Source organism: Sciurus carolinensis, chromosome 4 (genome assembly GCF_902686445.1).
Source record: "Sciurus carolinensis chromosome 4, mSciCar1.2, whole genome shotgun sequence".
Lineage (NCBI taxonomy): Eukaryota > Metazoa > Chordata > Mammalia > Rodentia > Sciuridae > Sciurus > Sciurus carolinensis.
In genome coordinates this window covers 160345334-160370796 of record NC_062216.1, presented here as the reverse complement: position 1 = coordinate 160370796, position 25463 = coordinate 160345334, and the positions used below count along the sequence as shown (strand labels likewise).

The 25463-nt window shown below is 41.7% G+C and overlaps 1 protein-coding gene across 2 annotated transcripts in view; it reads left to right on the top strand.

Moving 5' to 3' along the window:
• The first annotated feature begins 6604 nt into the window (after positions 1–6604).
• The window catches only part of Aldh1l2 (aldehyde dehydrogenase 1 family member L2), a 54863-nt gene continuing 36004 nt past the window's right edge, over positions 6605–25463 (top strand). For both annotated transcript variants that reach the window (XM_047551441.1, XM_047551440.1), the window contains exons 1-8: positions 6605–6755; positions 14391–14535; positions 17203–17437; positions 19672–19837; positions 21991–22092; positions 22277–22366; positions 23584–23718; positions 25155–25280. In XM_047551441.1, coding sequence (XP_047407397.1) covers positions 6708–6755; positions 14391–14535; positions 17203–17437; positions 19672–19837; positions 21991–22092; positions 22277–22366; positions 23584–23718; positions 25155–25280 — 1047 coding nt within the window. In that variant the 5' untranslated portion in view covers positions 6605–6707. The remainder of the gene's footprint in view (positions 6756–14390; positions 14536–17202; positions 17438–19671; positions 19838–21990; positions 22093–22276; positions 22367–23583; positions 23719–25154; positions 25281–25463) is intronic.

Genomic DNA, 25463 nt, shown 5'->3' with positions numbered 1-25463 from the left:
CCTCTCAGCTTTCACTTGCTCCTCTGTAAGTAAAGGTAAAGAGTGAAAACTGGAAAAAGTCTATTTGAGGCTTCAAATAGACTTTATTATGATTCATCATTATAAATTTATCCCAAGAAAACTTTATTAAAATTTCTATGCTTAATGAGATCAAACACAAGAAAAACTGAAACGACTCATAACCTCAAGGTGTGTCTTACTTTGTGTTGCTCTAACAGAATACTTGATTCTGAGTAATGTATAAAGAAAAGAGGTTCATTTTAGCTCACAATTCTGGTTGTTAGAAAGTCCGAACACCATGGCATCAGCATCTGGTAAGGGCCCTTCGTCTGAACTATCACAACATGGTAGAGAAGCAGAAAGGAAACCAACCGCATGCAGAAGAGACTGAGCACGAAAGGTGGGCTGGATTTACCCTGTTCTCTGCAGAACTAATCCATTCGCAGGACACCTGATCCACTCCTCAGAGTTGGTATCCATCCCTTATGGTGGTGACACCCCATGATCTAGTCATTTCCCACTAGGACCCTCCTTTTAAAGATTCCACCACCCTTTTGGGGGATGCTAGGCTTCCACGCATGAACTTGGGGGAGGCGATCCACCATATCCAAACTATGGCAAGATAACATTTATAGAAATAGAAGACCTAATTGTTTATCAGTGACAAACTCCATATGGTATGTGTGTTAGATAATCTAATGTATAAAGCATAATTTTCTTATCTCATCATTAGAATTATTTAGCAGGATTTGGTTCTCCCTGTTTTATAGATTTCCTGGGCTGCTGCTCTCAAGTGTTTATTTTTATACTAAAATTATTTTTGTTTGAACAATAATTAAGCACTGAATACAGTTTTGAGAGTGGCTAATAAAAATGAGATTTACAAATATAACATCATTCTTACATACTATAAAACGGAGTCTGCAGCAGAACCAATTTTAAAAATAGATAGCAATGTTTCCAGATAGTCAAAATGACCACACATCAATTTGAGTTAAATGAGCAATCAAAAAAGGAACCCCCACAGAATGTTGTTCTAAAAATCCCAAAAGTTACTGTACAAATAAATATTTTCTATATTTAAAAAAGCACATATATTGTATGCCTTGTAGTTTCATAAAATTCTGAAGAGTATGTCTAGGACAAAATAGATCCTTGAACAACTTATCAGATTTGCACAAAGCCACAGAATGGCACTGATACTATAGTAAAACAAGTGTCTATGCCAAACTGAATAAAGATTCCTACTTGGTATTTTAAAACTTTTTTTTTTGAGATAAGGCCTGGCTAAATTGCCCAGGTTGGCCTTGTACTTTCCATCCTCTTGCCTCAGCCTCTTGGATTACAGGCATGCGTCACTGAACCTGGCCCTAGTTGGTTTTTGTAAACCCCAAGCTAAAAAACTACTCTTACAAAGCTCTTTCCTGTAGAATTTTGGGTGGGAATTCTTGGGTTTCAACTTGGCACATCATCTACATCTGTGAAATTAATTCAGACTTTTGCAAAAGACTATCCAGATAATTTTATGTACAGAAATGGCACCAGGGCTGGGGAGATAGCTCAGTCAGTAGAGTGCCTGCCTTGCAAGCACAAGGCCCTGGGTTCGATCCCCAGCACCACAAAAAAAAAAAAAAAAAAGAAAGAAAGAAATGCAAAGTGAATTGAACAGTCTATGTGCATGCACATTTCATTTACATCTTCAACACAGACAACGAAGCTATTCCAACAATGAGCAGCTCTTAAGAAAGTATTAGAGTCCCACCAAGTCATGCTACACTGAACAAGTAGCCCCAGAACACACAACCAGTGAAATTCCACATTACAAACAACCACAGAATGGGATCCTAAATGGAATAAGTTACACTCCGTGTGTGTAAAATATGTCAAAATACACTCTACTGTCATGTGCATCCCAAATAAAAAATTGAAACATGTCTAAGGTGAATCAAGTTCAACTATAGAGATAAAAATCTTTCAGAACCCCACTAATCTATCTGAACTATTTAATCTACCAGTCTGTGACCTTAAACTTGTTTTTTAAAAATCCAAAACAGAAAAGACAGAAAAAAGTGACACAATAGAGATTACATAAAATAAAAAATATGAAATGCTTATAATTAAGTGAAGAAAGTTAAAAATATTGAGATCAGAACTTAATCCTTTCTAGAATTAGGACTACATTGGAAGATAGGAAATATATACATTTATTTTCAGTAAATCCCTTTGTATTGCTCTAAGGCATCTTTTTCATTGATGCATTATTTAATGAAAAAGTATACGTATCAGAGTGAAGAGTAGCGCGTACCTTGGCCACCTGCAAAGCTGCCAGTCTCAGTGTGTGGAGGGAAACAAAGAGCCGAGATAATAATAAAATTTCTTCTAAGAAGGAGTGGTGAGAACGAGAAGGTTCACAGTTCAGCTCTTTCACTCAGCCGTCCAGTTTGCTGGCCACAGGGATGGTCTCCATTTGAGTGGGAATGTGGTCACTGGTCGCCTCTGCCTCTTCCAAGGCAGCCGCGGGAGGTTCCTTGATCTTCACTTTCTCTCTCGCAGTGTTGTAGTGCCCAGAATGTGTCAAATGCCCTGTAACAAGTATTTTCTCAAGAATCTGAGTCCCCAAAGTTCATCCCAGATAAGAGTCACTTGTTTTCCATTTTGCTTCTGCAAGTTTCTCTGAACTAGTTATTTTTTCTCTCATTTCTTCCTTCTCAGCAACAAAGTCTTGGGAATGTGTGCAGACACAAACCTCCCTCCTACACTAAATGCTGAGAAAAGCAAAAACCTTGCTATCTTTTCCAGAACTTCCTCTATCCTTATTTAGAACTGTTCGTCATTGCCTGGCAAGGTGCTGCTTGCCTGTAATCCCAGAAAATGGGGAGTCTGAGGCAGGAGGACCAAAAGCTGGAGGCCAGCCTTAGTAATTTAGTGAGACTTTTTTCTCAAAATAAAAATTAGAAAGAGATGGGGCTAGGTGCAGTGGCACTTGCCTATAATCCCAGTGGCTTTAGGAGGTTGAGGCAGGAGGATCTCGAGTTCAAAGCCAGCCTCAACAAAAGTGAGACGCTAAGCAACTCAGTGAGACCCTGTCTCTAAATTAAAAAAAAAAAAAAAATAGTGCTGGGGATGTAGCTGAGTGGTGAGTGCCCCTGAGTTGAATCCCCAGTATCCCTGTCCCCCAAAAAAGGATGGGGATATAGCTAAGTACTGGGGAAGTGGGGGAGTAGAACTTATCATTGCCAAAGAAGTGAGAATTACACCAATTATCTTTGTGGTTTGGATTTCTAGTTTAATTCCATTGTCATCAGAAACCATACCCAGCAATTTTAATTGTTTATAGCCTTGCATTTGGTGAATCTTTAAAATATGTTGTATATATTTAAAAAGAATGTGAGGCAGGGTGTGACTCAGTGGTAAAGCAATTTCCTAGCATGAGTGAGGCCCTAGGTTCAATCCCCAGACTGGAAAAAAATAAAAAAGTAAAAATAAATTTTAAAATATATGTATTTATTTGGTAGTTGGATACTTCTATATTTTCTAATATAGTTAATACATTAATTGCCTTGTTTAAATATTCTGTATCATCACTGATTTTCTGCTTCAATCCCTTAATGAAAAAAGTATGTTAAAATCTTTATGATTTCAAGTTTGTCTATCCTTCTTTAAAGTTACACAGTTTTACTTTATAAAATCTGAGGTTATTTTAATAAATATTTAAAAATTTAATCTTTAGTAGTTTTATTTTTAAGCAATCTGACAATCTTTGTCTTTGAAAGACCAATTCCATTTTTGTGTAATGAAATTACTGGTATATTTAAACTTCAGTCTACATCTTGCTGTTTTCCTCCTTCTCTTCCCACCTGTTCCGTGTTCCTTTTTCTCCCCTTGTTTTCTTTTGGACTGAGTTTTTAAATGATTCTCTTATCTTGATAGTTATGCATTCCATTAAGTTGGTGGTATGCAATCTATTAATGTTCTCCTACTAGTTGTACTAGAAATTATTATATAAAATACACCCTTAACTCACCATAAATTAACATTTATATTATTTCCAAGGCAATACTGCAACCTTGGAATACTTTAACTCCATTTTCTTTCTCTATGAAAATCATATGCCCTTGTTGTCAAGTATTTTAAGTCTATATATTTTGAACTACATAAAACATTATAATTATTGGTTTATACAATTAATATTGATTTAAATTACCCTCATATTTATCCCTGCCATTGCTCTTAATTTCCTTCATTTCTGAGCTTTTATGTGGGATTATTTTCTTTCTACCTAATGGACATTCCATTTCTCCAAGCTCTGCAAATTTATCCAACCATGTCTATATTTGTTTGTATACTTATTTGTATATTTCATATATGTGCATATAAATTTACAATTTTTTTTGTTACCATCCTTTTTTTTTTTTTTTTTTTTTTTTTTGGTAACAGGGATTGAACCCCAGGGCGTTCAACCACTGAACCACATCCCCAGCCTTTTATGTTTTTTATTTTGAGACAGGGTCTGGTTAAGTTGCTTAGGGCCTTGCTAAGTTGCTGAGGCTGGCTTTGAACTTGTGATCCTCCTGCTTCTGCCTCCTGAGCCACTGAGAATACAGGCATGGCCACTAGGCCCAGCTTATTGTTACCATTTTTCACACAGTGAGCGATCCCTGAAATTATCTCACATCTTTAATTTTTTTTTTTTTTTTTTTTTTTTTTTTTTTTTTTTTTTGGTCTTCCTACATTTCCAAACTTCCATGTGGATAATTTTTCTTCTGCTGGGAGGATGCTTTATAATATTCCCATTATTGTGTGCCTGATGATGACAAATTCTCTTAAGCTTTTGTTTTCTGAAGCAACTTATTTCATCTTCATTATCGAAGAAGTGTTGTTTGTCAAACTCTCTAATTGCTGACCTCCAGTTATCAAGGGAACTACATTTTGGGTTTTTCCAGGAAAAAAAAATCTTAGACATCATGAGTATTACATTATATTTGCATAAACATAAACTCTACCTGAATTTGGGAGAGATAGTATATAACTGTGGTGCTTCAATCAGAGAAAGACCACATTCCTTGCTCATCCCTTTCTTAGGATACACAGATCCAAACAAAATGAACATCAATATTTTGAAGTTTGAAAGAAGCAAGAAGTCACAAAATGTAACCAGATAATTGGGTTGAAATGGCAAGGTTTAGTTCCCAAAGCTAAACCCTGGATGTTTGCTGCAATTGTCTAAGTTTTAAAAGTGGTTCTTTCTCCTTACTTCTTTTTTTTAATTAGTTCTAATTAGTTATACTTGACAGTTGAATGCCTTCTGACACATTGTACACAATATGTCAAATGTCTCTCCTTTGGCGGGTGGGTACCAGGGATTGAATTCAGGAGCACTTGACCACTGAGCCACATCCCCAGCCCTATTTTGTATTTTTTTTAGAGACAGGGTCTCACTGAGTTGCTTATTAGTCTCTTGCTTTTGTGGAATCTGACTTTGAACTGGCCTCAACCTCCCAAGCTGCTAGAATTACAGGTGTGGGCCACCATCATTCATTCATAAGCTTTTTCTCTTTTACAAAGTTGTCTTTGATTTGTTTGTTTGTTTTATATTTAAGCTCTGCTTAGTGCTAGATTCCATAAATCCAGATAAAACTGACATGGACTCAGCCTGCAAGGAGCTTCCGACAGAGAAGATAACAGGTGGCTCAAATATCAATGACGGATTGAGAAGTCCACAGACATGCATAGATGAAAATTCTTCTCAACTTAGAGGATGAAATATTTGTGGAGAATAAGGAGGTTAAGAGAGGGAAGAATCAGGTTAAAAAAAAAAAAAAAGTCTCCAGGAGGCAATCTTTGAGCTGTACCTTTAAGAAAAGAAGGAATTTGGTCATGCCAAGATGGTAACAAGTGCCAAGGTTTTCTGGGAATTCTTGTCCAGGAAGGAATGTCAAGTGCTGCTGTCAGGCTTCTTGTTACACGTGCAAAAGAGCAACGAAAATTCAGAGGAAATGCCAAACTGCGGATGGCCTTGAATGCAAGGCTAAGTTTCCTTCGAGACAAGTACTTGGCTAAAGCCTTTCTCAGCATTTCTTCCAGAGAGGTGGGGGAGAAGGGCATGTATCTGGTTTCCATTGGGTAGCACCTCTGCACCAGGCCCACTGGACAGTCTCTCAGTGATCCTTCCATCATCCTACGGGAGCGATATCAGGATCCCTACGTAGCGAGGGTGCACCTACCCCTTATGTTTCACAGCTCGGCGCATACAGGCCTTCTCAGGACTTGTGGACGTGAGTTGGGGTGTCGGATTGGCCATCACTAAGGCAGAGCTCTATGTACCTCAGAGGGTCTTAGTAACTGGTAGGTGATTCCATGGCCATCCGTATTATGGATTCCACGTTCCAGCCACGGCTGGAACAGAGGGAGGGTCCGGGCAGCTGCCCCGCGCGGCTCCAAACCCGAAGCCCCAAGGCCCAGGAGACCCGCCGTGCGCTCCGCCCGGTTGCTCGGGATTGGCTGTCCGAGCCCCTAGGGGCGTGGCCCTGCCATCTGAGGGGTGGGGCCTGTCAAGGGGGCGGGTCCGTGAGCGGAGGCAGTGAGTCTGGTCCCCGACCCGCGGAGGCCCACGCAGCAGCTGGGAGGTCCAGGGCACCGAGGCTGCAGGCCGCGCCCACGCGGAGCCCCTAGCCTGCCTTCCGTGCCCCTGCGCGCTCCTGTCCAGCATGCTGCGGCGGGGCAGCCAGACGCTCCGACGCTTCTCCACCGGCCGGGTGAGTCCGGCACGGGCGAGCGGCCCGCGCTCACCTCGTCCTGCTCGGCAGACCCCAGGGTGGAAGGGCCCGGGTGGTGGGGCTGCGGGTGGGCGATGCTTAGACTTTGCTAAAAGGTAAGGCAGGGTTTTAAAATCGGGAGGCTTCAGAGAAAGGTCCCGAAGGGTCCTGGATGGGAATGGTCAAAAGAGCTATTGTCTTCGACGTGGAAGGAGCTGCAGATGCAGTTTTTGAACATGTCAGATCTGGCTGAGATGACAAGGTGGGGACAGTCACTTGGTTAGGGAAACAGAAACTGTTTCCTTCCCTTTTTTCATTTCAATCGTGAGTTTTCCTGGTCAAGAGATGGAGCGGTATACGAGTGAGACTGTAGTATCCAGTCAGTTGGGTGGGTTTGGGCCGCCTGAGTGCAAGCGCTCCTGGCTGCCTTCGGGGCCCAGGTGGATAATGCCACTTTGAACTATTACTGCATGCTCAGTACTGCAGAACCGGGCTGCAGGCGGCAAGATTTCGAGGATTACCCGGCGCTGCAGAGACAGCCACGCTGGAACATTATTAAATTGTAACTCAAGAAATGAGCCCTGGCCCAGCCCCGCGGTTGGAATTGCATCAGCTCCTCCAGAAATGGAATGAGAGCCGACACGTTGCATGTGGCTCTGCCTTCTGCACTTGCGGGGGGGCGGGGGGCTCGGGAGAGATGCCTCCCCGAGTTTAAACAAACTCTAGACTGTTCAGGGAAGAAAAAGAACTCCATCCCTGTATATTCTCTCTTTTATAAGAAATACATGCACGCTGTGTTATGAAAGATGTGGGGTTTTCCTTGGTCTCGCTACCAAAGCCATATGTACATATGTATATATATCCAGATGTAAGAACATCGGAGCAGAGAGTGATGAGTAGCACTAAGAACTGTTCCAAATTCGCATAAATGGTAAAACTTCTGTCCTCCTCCCATAAGCCTGAATAATGGCAATTCATTTTACTCCTAAATGAGTTCTAGTTACTTTGGGGAATATGGGCATGTTATAAAACAGGAAGGAAAAGACCTGCTCAGTAGGGCTTTTGCCCATTCTCCTTAGCAGAGCTTTGGACAACTCCTTATCTGCTTCCTCTACCTGGCATATGGGGGTTCAGGCTGGATGGCAGAGAGCAAGGGGCTTGTGCCAGCGGAGGGTCATTGGCCTCTTTTGTCAACACCTTTCAATGACCTGTCTTTTTTTTTTTTGGAGAGCAGGAGGGAGTCTTGAAGAATGAAAAGATTTCCACAGTGGAATCTGTTTAAGTTTTCAGTAATAAAAGGTGAACATCCCCCGTGGCAAACAACATAAGCAAGAACCTGGAAGGGGGGCACCACAGGCTTTCCCGGGGTTCTACTCTTCTCAGTAGTACTCCAGAAAAACCAGTGACAGATATGGCAGCGAAGAAGACAGATTTCTCAATGGCCAAAAGGAGGACATCTAATAAGAAAAAAATTGGAGACATTTTATTCTGTAGACAGTGATTTGGATGTGAGAATTAAAATCACACACATACATGGCTGTGAAGATAAGATCACACAGACACTTTGGAAAACCGTTTTATGGTTTCTTACATAGCAATCACACTCCTATGAGTTTACCCAAGAGAAGGAAAATTTACATTCACACAAAACCTATTACAGATGTTTATAGGAGCTTTATTCATAATGCCCCAAACTGGAAAGAACTTTAATTGTCCTCAACCGGAGACCGCATCAACTAACTTGGTATATGCATGCATAAAATGGAATTCTTCTCAGTGCGTTAAAAGGGGGGATGCATTAATGATAAAATGTGAATGAAACTTAAATATGGATGGTAAGTCTAAGAAGCCAGACTCAGGAGGCTATGCATTTTATGATTTCATTTATCTGACATTTTGGAAAGGGTAAAACTATAGGGACAGAAAAAGGATCAGTGGTTCTCAGGAGCTGAGGGCAGGGGAATGTGACTATCAGTGAGCATAAGGAAATCTTGCAGTGGGACTGGAACTCTGCTGTATCTTGAAGTTTCAGCTGCCGTGTCCTTACTTGTTTCCTCATTGCCTGACCTTTCTGGTGTCTAGTCTGTTCTCAGAACATCCAAATTCAACTTCAAACCATATTTAATGGTTGGATATGTACTGAACAGTTTGTCTAACTCCTGAGAATATGATACTAATAGACAGAACTGGTATTGCACTTAGTATTTCCAAGCAGTCTTCTAAATACTTTACATAGATACTCCTTTATCTCATCTCATTGAAGTATTTATGATCATTACACCCATTTTATGTATCAGGAAACTGAGACCCAGAGAGGTTAAGTAACTTTTTCAGTCTCACAGTCAACAAAAGGATAGAACAATGAACAGGAAAAATTCCTGCTTTCAAAGAATTCATAGATTAGTGTTTGTTGGCAGTGGATAATATTACATAATATGCTAAATAAGCCGAACTAGCAACCATGGAAATACAAGCAAGATATCAATTTTCATTCATCAGGTTGGCAAAAAGAGTGTGATAATTTTGTGTGTTAACAGCAGTGAGAAAATAGTTCCTCAAATACTCTAGAAGCAAATTTCATGCTCTCCATTAATATTTAAGTTTAAAAATGATCCAGGTGTTTGAAAATAATGCTACCACATGGGCTCAGGAAGGATGTGCAGTGTATTTTTTTTGCCATGACATTTGTGCCAATGACATATTAAATGCCAAAATATCCCTCTATTAGAAAATGAACAAATAAGTTGAGACATAGCTATGCTATGGAATATTGTACAGCAATTTTAAAGAATGAGTATGTGTACTGATAGAAAGCTATAGAATGTTACACATAATATTATTTCATTTATGTTATTTGTAAAGCACAACATACTACTTCACATATATATCTCCTTGTACATTATTGCATAGAGAGATCAATAGAATGCTCAACAAAGTGTACAGTAGTAATTTCCCAAGTTGGGAGTGGTGGTCAAAGGGGACCCAGTCTGTGATTTTTTTCTCTTCTTTTTAAAAAAAGGAGATTATGTATATATGCTATATGTATAATTTAAATTAATTTTTTAAATTGCTATGCCATTAAAATATTATATTATATTATATATTATATTATATTATGTTATATTATGTTACACACTGATGTCCTGCCTCTCTGGTGGGGACTGGAGTCTATCTCTGGACTCCAGCTCTTTGGACTGTCTTCCATTTTCTTCAAAGTCTTTAAAATGTTCCCTGGTCACCAGCCTCACCTGGGAGTTCTCTCCAGTCTCCAGGTGCCGAGCAGCCCCCTTCTGGCCTCACCTGCTAATCATAGGCCCTTATATTAACATCCCTCTATTATAAAATCTTTTATCCTTTTATGATTAAAAAAAAAGTGTTGGGGGCTTGAGTGTAGCTCAGTGGTAGAGGGCATGCCTAACATGCACAGAGCCTCAGGTTTCATCCCTAGCACAGCAAAAAAGAAAAGAAAAAAAAGTTGGCCAGATATCCAAGACAGTTGTCATTGATAACCTTCTTTCTGTAATGATGCAATAGGAAAATCAAGTTGCATAAGTTTGTCATTTATGGTGGCATCCTGAGCCTGGGTTGAATCTTGCACAGATTTAGTTCCATGTGAAGTGTAATCTGTTGCTTCTGATTATTAGTATGAGAGTTTGTTACACTAGGTAGCATGGACTTTTATACCACTCCAACTCTGTCCTGTGAATATTGAAGGTTATTAAGCGTTTATTTACACACTCTCTGCTCACTTCCCAAACCCAAGAGGTTGACTGCCCTAAGCTGGCTCAGGCCCCCATAGTGTTGCCCTAGTGGTCTGCTAACCTGGCAGTGAGACAGCGTCGCTCTCCTCATTCAGGGACTCCCGTGGTCTTCATAGTAAGATCCAATTTATCTGACATAGACGAAACCCTCCATATGGCCTTTCTGTAGTGTATCATCTGTGGCCATCCCTGACTCCCAGGACTGGATGTGCTGTACCCCTCATTCCCTTATGTAAAGACTGCTCCCCCTGCCTCAAACTTCTCAAGGGTGTCCTGTTATTCTCTCTCTCTCTCTCTCTCTCTCTCTCTCTCTCTTTCTTTCTCTCTCTCTCTCAGCTTGTACCAGGGATTGAACCCAGGGGTACTTAACCACTGAGCCATGTCCCCAGCCCCTTCTTTTAAAATCTTTTACTTTTGAGAGAGTCTTGCTAAGTTGCTTAGGGCCTCACTAAGTTGTTTAGGGCCTCTAGGTTGCTGAGCCTGGCTTTGAACTTCTGATCTCCTGCCTCTGCCCACCGTGATCCCTGCTCTTTTCTTAGCCAACTCCAAGATGAATCCTCTGAGATTCTGCTAAGGAATGCCTTTCTTGGGGAAGTGTCTTCTAACCACACTGGTCTCCTATCCTAGTCCTGTATTATCCATATACCTTTACTTGGACATCTTCCCTGCTAATTGAAGAATTCCTGAGGACAAAGGCCACTCTTCCCTTGTGTCCTTAGTGTAGGGGTCCCAAAAAGAAATACCCACAGATACCAAGCAGGTAAGACAAAAGGGTCTTTTGGGTGGAGGGGAAGACCAGGTCCAGGGTCAAGGAGACCATCACCGCTCATCTCTACCTTCCTGTTGCTTTGTGAGAATGTGAACCAGTGTTAACAAACGTGCTTTTTCAAGAGAACTCCAATTCAGCCTGCTGGTGTGAAACCTCCTAAAACCCTAGGGTTCTTCAAAAGTGCTTTGTAGGCCAAAGAGAACACTCCTCCCTTCACCCACCCCAGGCCACTGAAGTTCAGTGTCTACCATGCCCCATGCCTGAGCATGGCAAATCCTCATAACACGTTTGTTGGACTAACCATGCGTAGTCAGGCCCAGTTTGGGGCACTGAACGCTAAATGCTCCATTAAGTGTTAGGCATCTCACTGTCAGAAAAACACACTTTGCTGTATTCTTTTGTGTAAAGGTCTTTCAGGTAAAACTACCAGTTCTCACAATTCCTAATGTGGATCGATTCAGCCTTATTTTGCACTCTGCTCAAGTGGTTCTGGCACAGTGAGCTCAGCTTCACAAAAGGGCTTCTGTCAGGGCAGATTCTTCGCACTTAAGTTTTGAACGGCAGACTAGGTATTGGCGGGTATTTTAATCTTTGAAGCTTGGCCAGAGCCCACATTCACCTGTTTCTGAGCTATTCCACCAGACAAGAGATTGGGAAGGTGACATTTGATAGTTTCTAAAGTCGAACTTCCATTCCCTACAAAAAACTCAGGATCCTAATGCCGTAGGTCATCTCTAGAGAACCCCAAGACGTGAGGACTTGTCACCTAGATGCAGAAATGCTGTGTGTCATTTCATGCCCCTTCTTCTTTCTCACTAATACAGCAGGCACCTACCATGAGAGTCCCTTAAAGAACAGTGCCGCGTCCCACGTCAGGGCCACCACAGTACCCTCTTAGAAGGGCTGAAGAACTGTTTCCCACAACTGACCTATCAAACTTGTGCCATGTTTTCCTTTTGCAAACAAAGGGCAGGTTGAACATGGTGGCATGTTCCTATAGTCGCAGCTACTCAGGAGGCTGAGGCAGGAAGACCACTTGAGCTCAGGAGTGGGAGACCAGCCTGGGCAACCCAGTCAGGACCTGTCTCTTGTAAAGGATGGGTGGGCTCTCAACAGGGGAAGGCCCCAGAAGCACATTCACTGAAGCACGATAGGTCTGAGTTTAAACTCTGTCTTATTCATGATTAGCTCTGTTTGGAAGCAGTTTACCAAACTCCTCCAGGTCCTATGCTTTTTCATTTGTAAAAAGGGTCACTGAGCATTAAAGACATATAATTAGCAGTTGATTTTTTTTTTTTTTTTTTTTTTTTTTTTTTTTTTTGGTGCTGGTGGTGCTAGGGATTGAACCTAGGATCTCGCACACACTAGGCAAGCCCTCTACTACTGAGCTACACCCCCAGCCCGTATCCTTCTTGATAACGACTGTATTTGTGTGTGTGTCAGTGTTCCTCGCAAAGAACATGAAAGAGATGGGTAGCAATAGTTCGTTGTAATAGTTCTATTTTTAAGTGCTTTGGAGTCAGATAGACCTTAATTCAAATCTGTGGTCTCCTGCTCTCTAACAGTGTGACTATGGGCATATACTTGACATTTCTTTTTCTTTTTCTTTTTGTACCACAGATTGAACCCAGGGGCACTTAACCACAGAACCACATCCCCAGCCTTTTTTTATATTTTATTTAGAGACAAGGTCTCCCTGAGTTGTTAGGATCTTGCTAAGTTGCTGAGGCTGGCTTTGAACTTGTGATCCTCCTGCCTCAGCCCCCCAGTCACTGGGATTACAGGCGTGAGCTACCACGCCCAGCCTGCGCTAACATTTCTAAGCTTCAGTTTCTTCATCCATAAAGTGGTACAAAATGAGGAATAATGAAACAGCATAGATGTGAAGATTAAATGAAATGAAATGACATGCAGGCCTCTGTCCCTGATCTGAAAACTTTGGGATCAACTGTGTTTAGAGTTCAGGTTTATTCATATTTGAAAAATTAATATATTGATCATACCTTACATAAAGTTCCCAGCAGGCTCTGGGGTGTTACCTGCAACCAAACACATCAATTTTTTTCCCACAGCAACATATAACTATTCCATAGTCTTTATAAGTGTTATAAATGACCGTAAGTGGCATATGTCAATCCAGGTCAGATTTGAAGTCAAACAGATTTGAGTTTGTGCGAAACTTGGAAGAAAACTGTAAGGACTATGAAGAGAATTGCATTAGATCAAAGCAGGTTGTAGGGCCAAATGAGTTTGTATCACTTACTAAGGAATTTTGAATTCTGAACTATAAGAAAAAATATAGAACGCAGTCTGGAATAGAACAAGAGCTTTAAAAAGTTAGAAATTTTCAACTTAAACATTATGCAATCTGAATCACACGGTGCAATAGGTTTATTGCATATTAAGTCATTTACTTTCAATCAAGATTGTATGAAGTTGATGTTATTACACGAGGGGAGAAAGATAGTTATGTGCACAAGGTTACACAACTGAGGGGTGGCACTGAGTTTTGACCTCAAGTAGCCTAGCTCTAGGGCCTATGCTTTTGACCCCTCTGTTCTTCTAGATCTTGACCTCTTTGAGAGGTCAGAGGTGAGTCCAGTTCTTATTCTTACATTTCAGGGACGTTTTCCCCAGAGTTAAACTCCTTCGAACTATGACAAACTTATTTGTTTACACCTGGGTTCATTTCACTAAGAAGCTGAGGTTGCTTATAAGAATACATGCATAGGCTGGGATCATGGCTCAGTGGTAGAGCACTTGCCTGGCATGTGTGAGGCCCTGGGTTCCATTCTCAGCACCACATATAAATAAGTAAATAAAATAAAGGAAAAAAATATTTAAAAAAAAAAGAAAACATGCATGCAATCCCATAGTTAAAATGAATGTCCGTGGGAATTAGAACAAGGGAAAATGGGCAGGACTTAGGCGTGAAAGTATGTTTACTTTTGCGCACGTGTAACGTAGGTTCAGTGTTACGTCTACAGCAATTTTATTTCACAGACTCTGGAACCTTTCCTAGTTCCCAGGTCATCTTGCAAGACTGCAAATACTCAATGTCTCCTATCCATGTTTACATGCACCATCACTGAATCTGCTTCACAGGTTTTTTTCAAAAACAAGCTGAAGTTGGCACTTATCGGCCAGAGCCTTTTTGGACAGGAAGTCTATAGCCACCTCCGCAAAGAGGGCCACCGAGTAGTGGGGGTGTTCACAGTTCCAGACAAGGATGGCAAAGCAGATCCACTGGGTGAGTGCTCTTGGGGTGCTTGGGATAAGTACTCCTCTCCCATCCCGGCGGGTTATCAGAGCGGGCACAGCCTCTCCACTTGGCTCACCTTGCACACGCCCTCTATTTATTATTTTGTCATGACCATGGCAGGGCTTCCATCTCACCATCTCATGGTCCAGCTGCCTCAGCCCCAAGTAAGTCTGCATTCCAACCAGCGAGAAGGGGAAGAGGGGAGATCGGAGGGGAAGTCGAGGCTAAACCTTGATTATGGGCTCATTGCTTCTGCTCATGTCCCATTGGCCAGGACTTATTCACAGTCTAAATCTATTTGCAGATGAGACTGGGAAACAGATTTCATTTGAGGGGTGGATATTTGTTCAACTCAGCTAAGGGAATCCATTGCTAAAGGATGAATAGGAGCCAGGCTCGGTGGCGCATGCCAGTAATTTTGCCACTCCGGAGGCTGAGGCAGGAGGATGGGGAGTTCGAAGCCAGCCTCAGCAAAAGTGAGACACTAAGCAACTCAGTGAGACCCTGTCTCTAAATAAAAAAAAAAAATAAGCCTGGGGATGTGACTCAGTGGTTGAGTGCCCCTGAGTTCAATCCCTGGTACCTAAATAAATAAATAAACGATGAATGGGGGACAACTAGCACTCTCTGCCATGCGCATGGGTTTCAGAACTGCAAGCACATGACTTTCAGACCTCATTTTAGAATGAGTCCTGCAAAATGAACTCTCCTCGGTGACTGGACCCAGGCCACTAGCCCTTTTCTATTGGCCATGACCATTTGAACTCAGCACACAATTCAGAAGAAGAAAAAACAGCAACCTGACTTTTATAGGGTACCCTGGGAGATGGTACGGCCCATGTTTTAACAGCATGTGTTCTGGAGTCAGAACTCTACCACTTACTGTGTGACCTCCGGCAAGTTGCTGAGTCTTCCTGACCTTCAGTTCAATGGTACCTACCTCAGGTGGCTGCTGAGGGGTTGTAATGTACATCAAGCACTCAGCACTACATCAGGACCCTAATAAGCAATCAATAATGGCAGTAGCTAACTATTCTCATCAGGATAGCTGACTAGGGAAGCCAAAACCAGATCTGGGACAGCCAGAAACCAAACCAGGAGACCAGTACTTCGGTGCCTCAAGCTGATCCCTGGAGCACGTTACTTACCACGAAGATTCACAGGGAAGATCTCTCCTCTACCCCATTTCTCTTTTTATATGATCTTCCACAGTTTTCTTCCATTATCACGCTTGTAACCACCGTCTCTCCATTTTCCTGTCATCTGACACGTGAATTACATTTCTTGAACATTCTATGGACGTTCACAGTTTGCGAATCTTTTGTACTGGTCTCTCAGACTCTCCCAGATGGATGGATCAGGGGCTCAGGGCAGTGGCCAGAGTCCCTCGGGACATACTTAGGCTTTAGAACTTGGGTTTTGTGCTGGAGTCACCTTCTTCTCCCATCAATCTACCCCAGTCGATGAATTATAATGATTGGATGAGGAAAAAGGAAAGGGCACACAAAAATTCAGGCAAAAAGATATAGTTAAGGTTTCTGGAAAGATCTAGAACCACTATATATATATATATATATATATATATATATATATACACACTCCATTATAGACTATGTAATAGTATACATAATATATATTATCTGTTAATATACATCAAATATGTGTATGTGTAAAAACATGTAGTTGTGTATTAATATACCATAATATATTAATACATTAATATATTAGTATATAGCATATTACATCATAGGTCAAATATGTATTTATTATTTATAAATATGTATTTATTAGTATATTATAGTATTAAAATATTTATGTGAGCTATTTAAATGAATATATATATATACTTAAAGCAATATATACACTTAAGATACATGACACATGGTTAAAATAACATTTTATTGTGGAAAAACAGGCTTGCACTGTCTGTCCTTTGGAAGGCAAATCCATTCCACAGTGAGTTAGGATGGAGTCGTTTGTCGGGGAAGGGACAGTGCTTGGATGGAGACCTTGATCTCTTCAGTCTGGCTAAATCCTTACAGAGCGCTGAGTGGCTCCTCTCCATTTTTAGCCTCTGTCCTCCACTCACTCTTCTGTTTGGTGAACCCGGGAAAAGGAACTAGACTAGCCAGCTCCCTGGCTTTAAGCCTTCATCTTTTGGGGTCGGCCTATTCAGCAGGGAGAATGTGTTGGGCTCTACAGTTTGCCTCCTATGAGGGAGAGGGAGACTCAAGGTTTTCCAGTGTTCCAGAATCTGAGTGTGTTCAATTTGGGGCTGAAGTATTGGCACATGGTCCCAAATCTAATGCTATGAGATGTGTTCTGGAGTCAGGGGATTAATGCAGACTTCTGCCACTTAATCGTGTACAACTTTTGGTCCAAAAAAGAAAACAAACTTCCATTAAAATCTCAAAATAATATCTAGCCACAAACTTTTAAGTTCAAACATATTATGCTTTCAGTAGATAAATGTCACACTAGAAACATGGATGATGCAATGAGAGTATGTCAAAGTCTGGTCAAAATGTACATGGTTGTTCACCACGGTCTATCTGTAAATGTTCCAAGAAATGTAAAATTGCAATGTATGAGTTGAGAGCAATATAAAATGTGACTAACTTTTAAAAATGAAAATATCTTCTTTGTCATGCTTAGCTTTGGCTGCAGAGAAAGATGGGACCCCTGTGTTCAAGTTTCCTAGATGGAGGGTCAAGGGCAAGACCATCAAGGAGGTGGCAGAGGCCTACAGATCCGTGGGTGCTGAGCTGAACGTGCTTCCCTTTTGCACTCAGTTCATCCCCATGGATGTCATTGATGGCCCCAGGCACGGTTCCATCATTTACCACCCATCCATCCTACCCAGACACAGAGGAGCTTCTGCTATCAACTGGTGAGTTTATTTTTATATAAAACAAAGATGCTGGGCATATTTCCTTTGCCTAAGGACTATTTTATTTATTTTTTTAACCTGAGAGATCAAGAAACCAGGTAAGCTTGAACAATTGTGAGGTCCTGAGCAGTTGCTTCTCGTACATGAACTCCATGAAATCATGACATACTGCATGAACCAGGACAGCAGATCCCAAGAATAGTCTATGGGAAGTATTCCAGTGACGGTAACTAGGCATGCAGAAGTTCTGTGGTCAGATCAGGTTGGTTTTTGCTGGACTGTTTCTTTTTGTTTCTTCTTCATTTGTGGTACTGGGAATTGAACCCAGGTCCTCACGCATTAGGCAAGTGCTTTACCACTGAGCTACATCCCTGAACCTTAGGCTGGAATTCTTTATCAGAGGACTTCCTTGAGTTTTCAACTGTGAATTTCAATGTGAGCATTATAATCTGCAAGAGGCAATCTGAGTACAGTGTTCCCAAACTTATTTGACCACAGAATTTTTTTAGATGAAGAATCTCAAACACATTTCAGAAAATGCTGACTTACCTAAGATTATCTTCTTCATTGTCCATTGTTTTAGTCAGCTATTTCACTGCTGTGACTAAAAGATCGAACCAGAACTACTGTAGAGGAGGAAAAGTTTATTTGGGGGCTCGTGGTTGCAGAGGTCTCAATCCATAGACAGCAGGCGCCATTCCCTGGGGCTCAAGGTGAGGCAGAACATCATGGTAGAAGAGTGTGGCAGAAACCAGCTCATATGATGATGAGGAAGCAGAGAGAGAGAGAGAGAGAGAGAGAGAGAGAGAGGAGAGAGAGAGAGAGAGGTCTCCACTCTCCAGGTACAAATACATACCCTAAAGCCAAGCCCCAATTCCCACCTCCTCCAGCCACACCCTACCTGCCTCCATTCAGTTAATCCCAACAGGGGATTAATTCACTGACTGGGTTAAGGCTGTCACAACCCAATCATTTCTCCTCTGAACCTTCTTGCACTGTTTCACACATGAGCTTTTGGGGGACAATTTACATCCAAAACATAACATTCATCTTTCCTTATGTGATTCTAAGCTTCTTGAGGGAAGGACTTTGTCTAACACTTTTATGGCTATTTTAAGAACAGTGCCTGATACACTCTAAGTACCTAATACCACAGGTCCATGGTGCTGTGGGTTGATGGGCCTTTCCCGCCTTTTTATTACCTTCTTTCCTTTGCCTGAACATTTTCTTGATATCTCTCAGTATCAAATTATTGAATACATAGAAAATCTACACTTGGTTTAAATGTGATGAAAAAATTTCATTGTATTTAAAGTTTAATTGTATGAATTGATTTCTTTTTTACTCTTATAGATAATACTGTCATGTATATCTTTGCACTTAAACTTGCAATTTTTCATTTCACATTGTTTCTACATGCAGAATCATTGAGTCAAAGCATATGAGTATCTTGATAACATAATACTGATTAATTCCTCACTATTTCTGAAAAGAATGATTTATTGGTGTAATCTTGCTTGACCAGAGAAGTAAAAATGATTTAGATTCTAGGCATTGCTTACCTACTACTTCATACTCTGTTATCCTATTCTCTGATATGTATTTATAGATATCTGACCACATATCCAGCTTATTTTTAATATTATAAGCTCTTCTAGGGCCAAGCTAAACTTTACTTTTAGTGTAAGTTTTATAGAGCACAAAATACAAATAGTAGGACTAATAAATTGAACTTTACTATAATTTCTGTAGATAATAGAGAGCTAATTCTAATCCTAAGTGAAGTTTTTATACCTCCATTATAGAACCCAAATTAATAATTAGCATTCCTCTTCACATTGTTCTGAGTATCCTTTTATTTTCCCTTCCATTCCTGTTCTAGTACAAGGTCAAGTACAATGCTGGAATTGGACAAGTTACTTAGTCCTAAAGTAGAAAACTGACATTTGGGAGTCAATGAGTGGTAGTAATGATGAACTCAAAAGCCTTTTGAGTTCACTCTAAGTCATTACTGTATGTTGACAAGAAAGACCACAGATACAAGGATGCATAAAATAGCAGTACAATTAGTATCACTTTTTATAAGCTCTGACATCTCCAAGCTCTACTGTTAATATCTTAAGGTCACTCATTCACCATCTGCTTTTCCATTGTAACTACCTTGTGCTTTATATCACTAAATCTTTAATGTTACAATTAAGCAGCATTTTAAGTTGAAACTCTTCTTTTCACAGGACTCTAATTATGGGAGATAAGAAAGCTGGATTTTCTATTTTCTGGGCTGATGATGGATTAGATACAGGACCCATCCTTCTGCAGAGATCATGTGATGTCAAACCCAACGACACAGTGGATGCACTTTACAACCGATTCCTCTTTCCTGAAGGGATCAAGGCCATGGTCAGTATGTCTGTGCCATCAAGAAGAATTTAATAAACCTTTAAACTTTTGGGAATGTTTTTTCTTATATTAAGAATTTGCCATGTGAATTTTCACTAAAAATGTAAAACCTAAAAACAAAATTAGATTTCATATTTATGGTGGAAATTTGAATTTAAAAATGTTTTAGTCTAGATGCTGACTTGTTCCTGAGAGCAGTGATTAAATGATGAAATAGCAATTAAACTGCTCCACTTATTTTGCCAAATACTTGAATTTCCAATTCTGATTATCCTAATTCTAAAGAAGTATGCAGAATCTTAAAACTTTTGCTATATAATTTGGATTTCTGTGTCAGCTTTCCATTTCTGTGACAAAATACCTGAGATAAACAACTTAAAAGAAAAAAAGATTTATTTTCAATCACAGTTTCAGAGGTTTCAATTCATGGTGGTTTGGCAGAACATCATGGTGGGGAGCTTGGAGGAAGAAAGCTGCTCACCTCGTGGCAGCCAGGAAGCAGAAAGAGGAAGGGATCAGTGTCCCAATATATCCTACAGGGACACACCCCCAATTACCCATTTCCTCCCACTAAAACCTGCCTCCAAAAATGTCCATCACCTCTCAATAGTGTCATCAGCTGGGGACTGAGCTTTCAACACATGAGCCTTTGGGGGACATTTAGGATGCAAAATGTAACAACCTCCTTTAAATGTATTTTGAGTTAGTCTGCATCAAGGGTGAAACTTAGTGTTGCTTTACTTGTTCAGATGTTCTCTGAGTAAAAACCCAATACCTGTATTTCATGTAATAAAAATATTAGCTTGCAAAAATATTGAAAGAAGGAGCAAATAATTTCCATGTCCTTTAATTTTTCCAGAATTTGGTAGTAGAAGTAGCAAGATTATATAAAATAGTAGCCACTGATTTAGGAGGAAGTGTAGCGATGTTTTGTTTGTATCGCCTAATGATTTAGTGTCAGAAAGACCTGTTTTCAAATTCATTATTCTAACACTTGTAGAATGACACTGTTGTGTGACAATAAGCAAGTCACTTAACCTCTTTAGCCTTGATTCCCTAATTTATAAAATGTGGATAACACTGCCTGACTCATAGGATCGATGTGAAAATTAAGTAACATTAACTGTGTGAAGTATCTGGCACATAGCAGGTGTTCAGAAGTGATAATTACAACCAAATAGTATTATGTGTGTTCAGGTGACATCTGCCCAAGCCCAGTACTATATCTGAGGTGCATGGAATGAGCTGTAAACTTGGCTGTGTTCCCAGATAACTTCCTCCATGCATTCTTGGGCATGTTGGAGAGCAGCTGTGAGTCCTTAGAGAGAGATACAAGAACATGGGCATATATAGGTATCCAAGTGAAGGGGAGAGCTCTGGACTCAAGGCAAACATAAACATTCCAAGGGAAGAATGCAAGACACATTCTAAAGGCAATTCAACTCATGGATAGATTTTAATTTTTTAAAATTCCAAGTGTAGTAAGCTAGAAAGCAGGTTGAATTCATTAATTACAATTAGGTATCATTTTATAGAATCATCATGACAAGTACAATAACCCTCAGTGACTTATCCTATATTTACATTCCTGAAATCACCATTGAATAGCCAAGGAGGGGGTTCAAGTTTGTTCAAATGAGAGAATCTTCATGTGCGTGTGTGTGTGTGTGTATGCATGTGCACATGCAGAACTGGGGATTGAACCCAGGATTTTCCATGTGCTAGCTCATGATGTACCACTGGTTACACCTGCAGCCCCAGACAGGGGTCATTTTTGAGTGCAGGCTTGATAATTGGCAATGGACACACCTGAATGCAAATCCCACTCCTGACACCTGTATGCCATCTCTGGGATCTTAAGTTAGTTTCTTAACTCTGCCTTAGACCACAATTTTCTCATCCATAAAACAGGAAAAACAATATCCATTTTGTGGAATGTGTATGATGTTTGCAAGGGATAGTTTACATGAAGCAGTGACCACACTTTCTGTGCTTGGTACATGGATGGACCTGAAGAAACCACAGTTATCTTCCCAGTCTGACTCTCTGAACAGATGTAGATGTAGTGATTCTGTTGTGCACAAACTTCAGTGAAACAGACCATGCCATTGTGGATCACTGGACTGTAACACAGGTGATGTTTCTGGCTTTAGGTAGAAGCTGTCCAACTCATAGCAGATGGAAAAGCCCCTCGAGTTCCTCAGCCAGAGGAGGGAGCAACCTACGAAGGTATCCAGAAAAAGGAAAACGCTGAGGTATTTATATCAACTCCATAATACGTCCCAAAGCCCACGGCCCCCACCCTTCAGAAGTTCCCAGGGTACTCTTTCCTGGCAAAAAGGCAGATCTCGAAGCGGGCCCATCCGGATCCTCCCCACTGATGGGAAGGAATGTTTCCGCTGCCTCTGAGACTCAGGGGCTGTGGTTGTGCTCTCATAGATTTCCTGGGACCAGTCCGCGGAAGTTTTACATAACTGGATTCGAGGTCATGATAAAGTCCCTGGAGCCTGGTCAGAGATAAATGGACAGGTATGTTCTGGGGACAAAGAAGTCCAGGCTTCCCTGGTTCTTCCCTTGGGCATGAGCCGGTCCGGGATCTCCCTTCTCCTCTTTATTCAGTGTTAGTTGGCATTTATTGTGGGCACAGCCCCTCCCTCTTCAGGAGCCTGCGATTTTATGGAGAAGGCGGAGAAGTGAACGAACACCGAGGATGCTCAGATAAATGCTGTGGCTGAGACTCAGACTCCAGTGTGCTGGGAGGCGCTTCCTAGAAAGGCTGACTGCTTTGCTAGAACTTCCAGAAGAGTTAATCATGTAGACAGCAAGGCAAGGAGGTGAAGTCCCAGAGGTGGAGGAGTCCGCCTCCGTGAACAGGAAGACCTGTAAAATAGGATGAATAACACTGCCTCCCTTGTAGGTCAGGGTTAGTGTGAGGATCAAAAGAGTCAGTACACGCTGGTTCATGTGAGCACTGGTCCCTGGTATAGAGTACTCAACCGATGTCATTTTAGCTCAGGAAATGCCAGCCAGTAGTCATAGACTCATAATAACGAATCGGTTAGAGTCAGGTGCTCTTGGCTACGGTCTGGAACTGTCTGGATCTAGTCTTTCCCTGAACTGACCCACAAAGCACCCTGCACTTCCCATGGCTTCTTGCCCTGCATTGCGGTAGTCTGCCTGTCCTCTCGACGACACCCTCCCCAGCTCTCCCACCCATAACCCCTACCTTCAGGCTACAAAGGCTCACCTTTGTATCAATTTCAATATGTGGTGAGTGTGTCGCCTGGACATGGGCCATTTATTAAACTGTTCGACTGCACATTGTCAGACTCTGTGTGTGTGTGTGTGTGCGCGCGTGTGTGTTAGTTACCTGGATGCAACACAGGGGTGCTCTACCACTGGATTACATCCCCAGCCCTTTTTATTTTGAGACAGGGCCTCTCTAAGTTGCTGAGGCTAGCCTCGAACTCATGATCCTCCTGCCTCTGCCTCCCAAGTCTCTGGGATTACAGGCGTGTGCCTCCACGGCTTAATTTATGCAGACTGTTTCTTGCTTGGTGCCAGTTTATACTGATGCTTGATACAGTCTCTCACATTTTATTACAGATACAAAATGTATAATCACCTTGTGTCTCACTTCTGCTCATTCGAACGCCAGCATTTCTGCCAAGAGCAATGCTCATACACACCCCTGTGAATGCCTTTTACTTCCTGATTTTACAGTCTGGTTCGGATCTCTTTCTTAGATGGTCACTTTCTATGGCTCGTCATTACTGAGTAGCTCCGTGCCTGCTGGAGAACCGCTGGAAATTAAAGGTGCCAAGAAGCCTGGCCTTGTTACCAAAAATGGACTTGTTCTTTTTGGTAACGATGGAAAAGCCGTGAGTGTTTAACATGATCACCTATGAAATATCCATTTCCTTCTTTAACCCCAACTGTAAATGGAGCAGCTTCCACGGGGTCATCTGGCTTTGCCCTGGGGTGTGGGAGGCTCAGGATATCTGCACCGTTCCCTAGATGATGAGCTGCCTCTCTGTGGCCCCATGAAGACAGGCTTTTCAGGGTGAACCTGCCCCAGAACCCAGCAGTCTGTTGTGCCATCCGTAGAAAGTCCTTGGAACTTAGGAGACAGGGATGTGAGCTCTTGTTCTACCCCTCACTGGTCTTGGGCAAGATGGTTCTCCCCTCCGCCACTCAGCTTCCCCTTCTACAAAGCAGAGAGAGGAACCACCTGTCTGCTTGCCACTGCCCATCAAGATGCCCAGGGCCCTCTCCTAGCCGGGCACCTCCCACCTGCCTGCGCTCAGAAGCGTGGCTCTGGGCCTCAGTGCGCTCTTGGCAGCTTCCTAGTGAAAGGGAGTTTGCAGCTTAAGGATGTTCCCCAGTGGCTGAGGACACTCGCTCATCAGGGTGGTAGACTTTGGCCTCCAGCTAGTCCCAGGTCCTGTCTCAGCTCTGTTACTTGCTACCTGAGTGGCACTGGGCAGATGAAATAACCATATTGAGCCTCCATTTCTACACCACGCATATGGGCATGATGATGGCATCTGCCTCCACCAGGACTTCTGAGATTAAGTAGACATTCCAGCTCACACCTACCGTGCATGAGACAGCGAGGGTTCAGAAGAGGGGAGCGCAGACTTGTAGTCAGTGGCAGTGTCTCCTGTCACTATAGTAGATTTCAGTCCAATACCTACAGTTAAACGTCCATTTTTTCCTGGTCTTCCTATCCGTTTTGAAATGTAGCTTCCCTAGACTTGACTTTATCCTTTTTCATACAACCATTAAAGTGCCTTATCAATTCTTTTGCACAGTAGAGAGTATGTGTTTGGAAGGGCAGAGTACCGGGGATTGAACTCAGGGATACTCGACCACCGAGCCACATCCCCAGCCCTATGTTGTATTTTATTTAGAGACAGGGTCTCACTGAGTTGCTTAGTGCCTGAGGCTGGCTTTGAGCTCTCGATCCTCCTGCCTCAGCCTCTCAAACCACTGGGATTACAGGCATGCACCACAGCGCCTGGCTGTTGTAGAAAGTACTTGTTATCTGTAAATTTGTATTTTCCAAATAGGTTGGTCTTTTTTTTTTTAATGCTTTTTCTAGTTGTCAGTGGACCTTTAATTAATTTATTTATATGGGGTGCTAAGAATTGAACTCAGTGCCTCACACATGCTAGGCAAGTGCTCTACCACTAAGCCCCAATCCCAGCCCTAGGCTGGTCTATATAACCATATAACATATTAGGCTCCTCCACCAGGCTCACTTCGGACCATCTTGATCCTCCATTTCTATGCCTATTTTGTTGCTGTTTTGTAGCTGATGGTGAGAAGCCTGCAGTTTGAAGATGGAAAGATGATTCCTGCCTCGCAGTACTTTGCAAGGGGTGAGGCGTCAGTGGTGGAACTTACAGCTGAAGAGATGAAGGTGGCGGAGACCATCAAGGTGAACACGTGATGTCCTTCCTCTTTCCTGCTTGGAAAGATGAAGCATATTCATAACCGGTGTCACTGTCCTCCAAGTAGTGGGGTTGGAACTGTATTTCCTATTTTGATATAAGTTGCAATAGGAAATCAAATCCATAATTAATATGCTCAAACATAGTATATACAGATTTATTTCTCACCT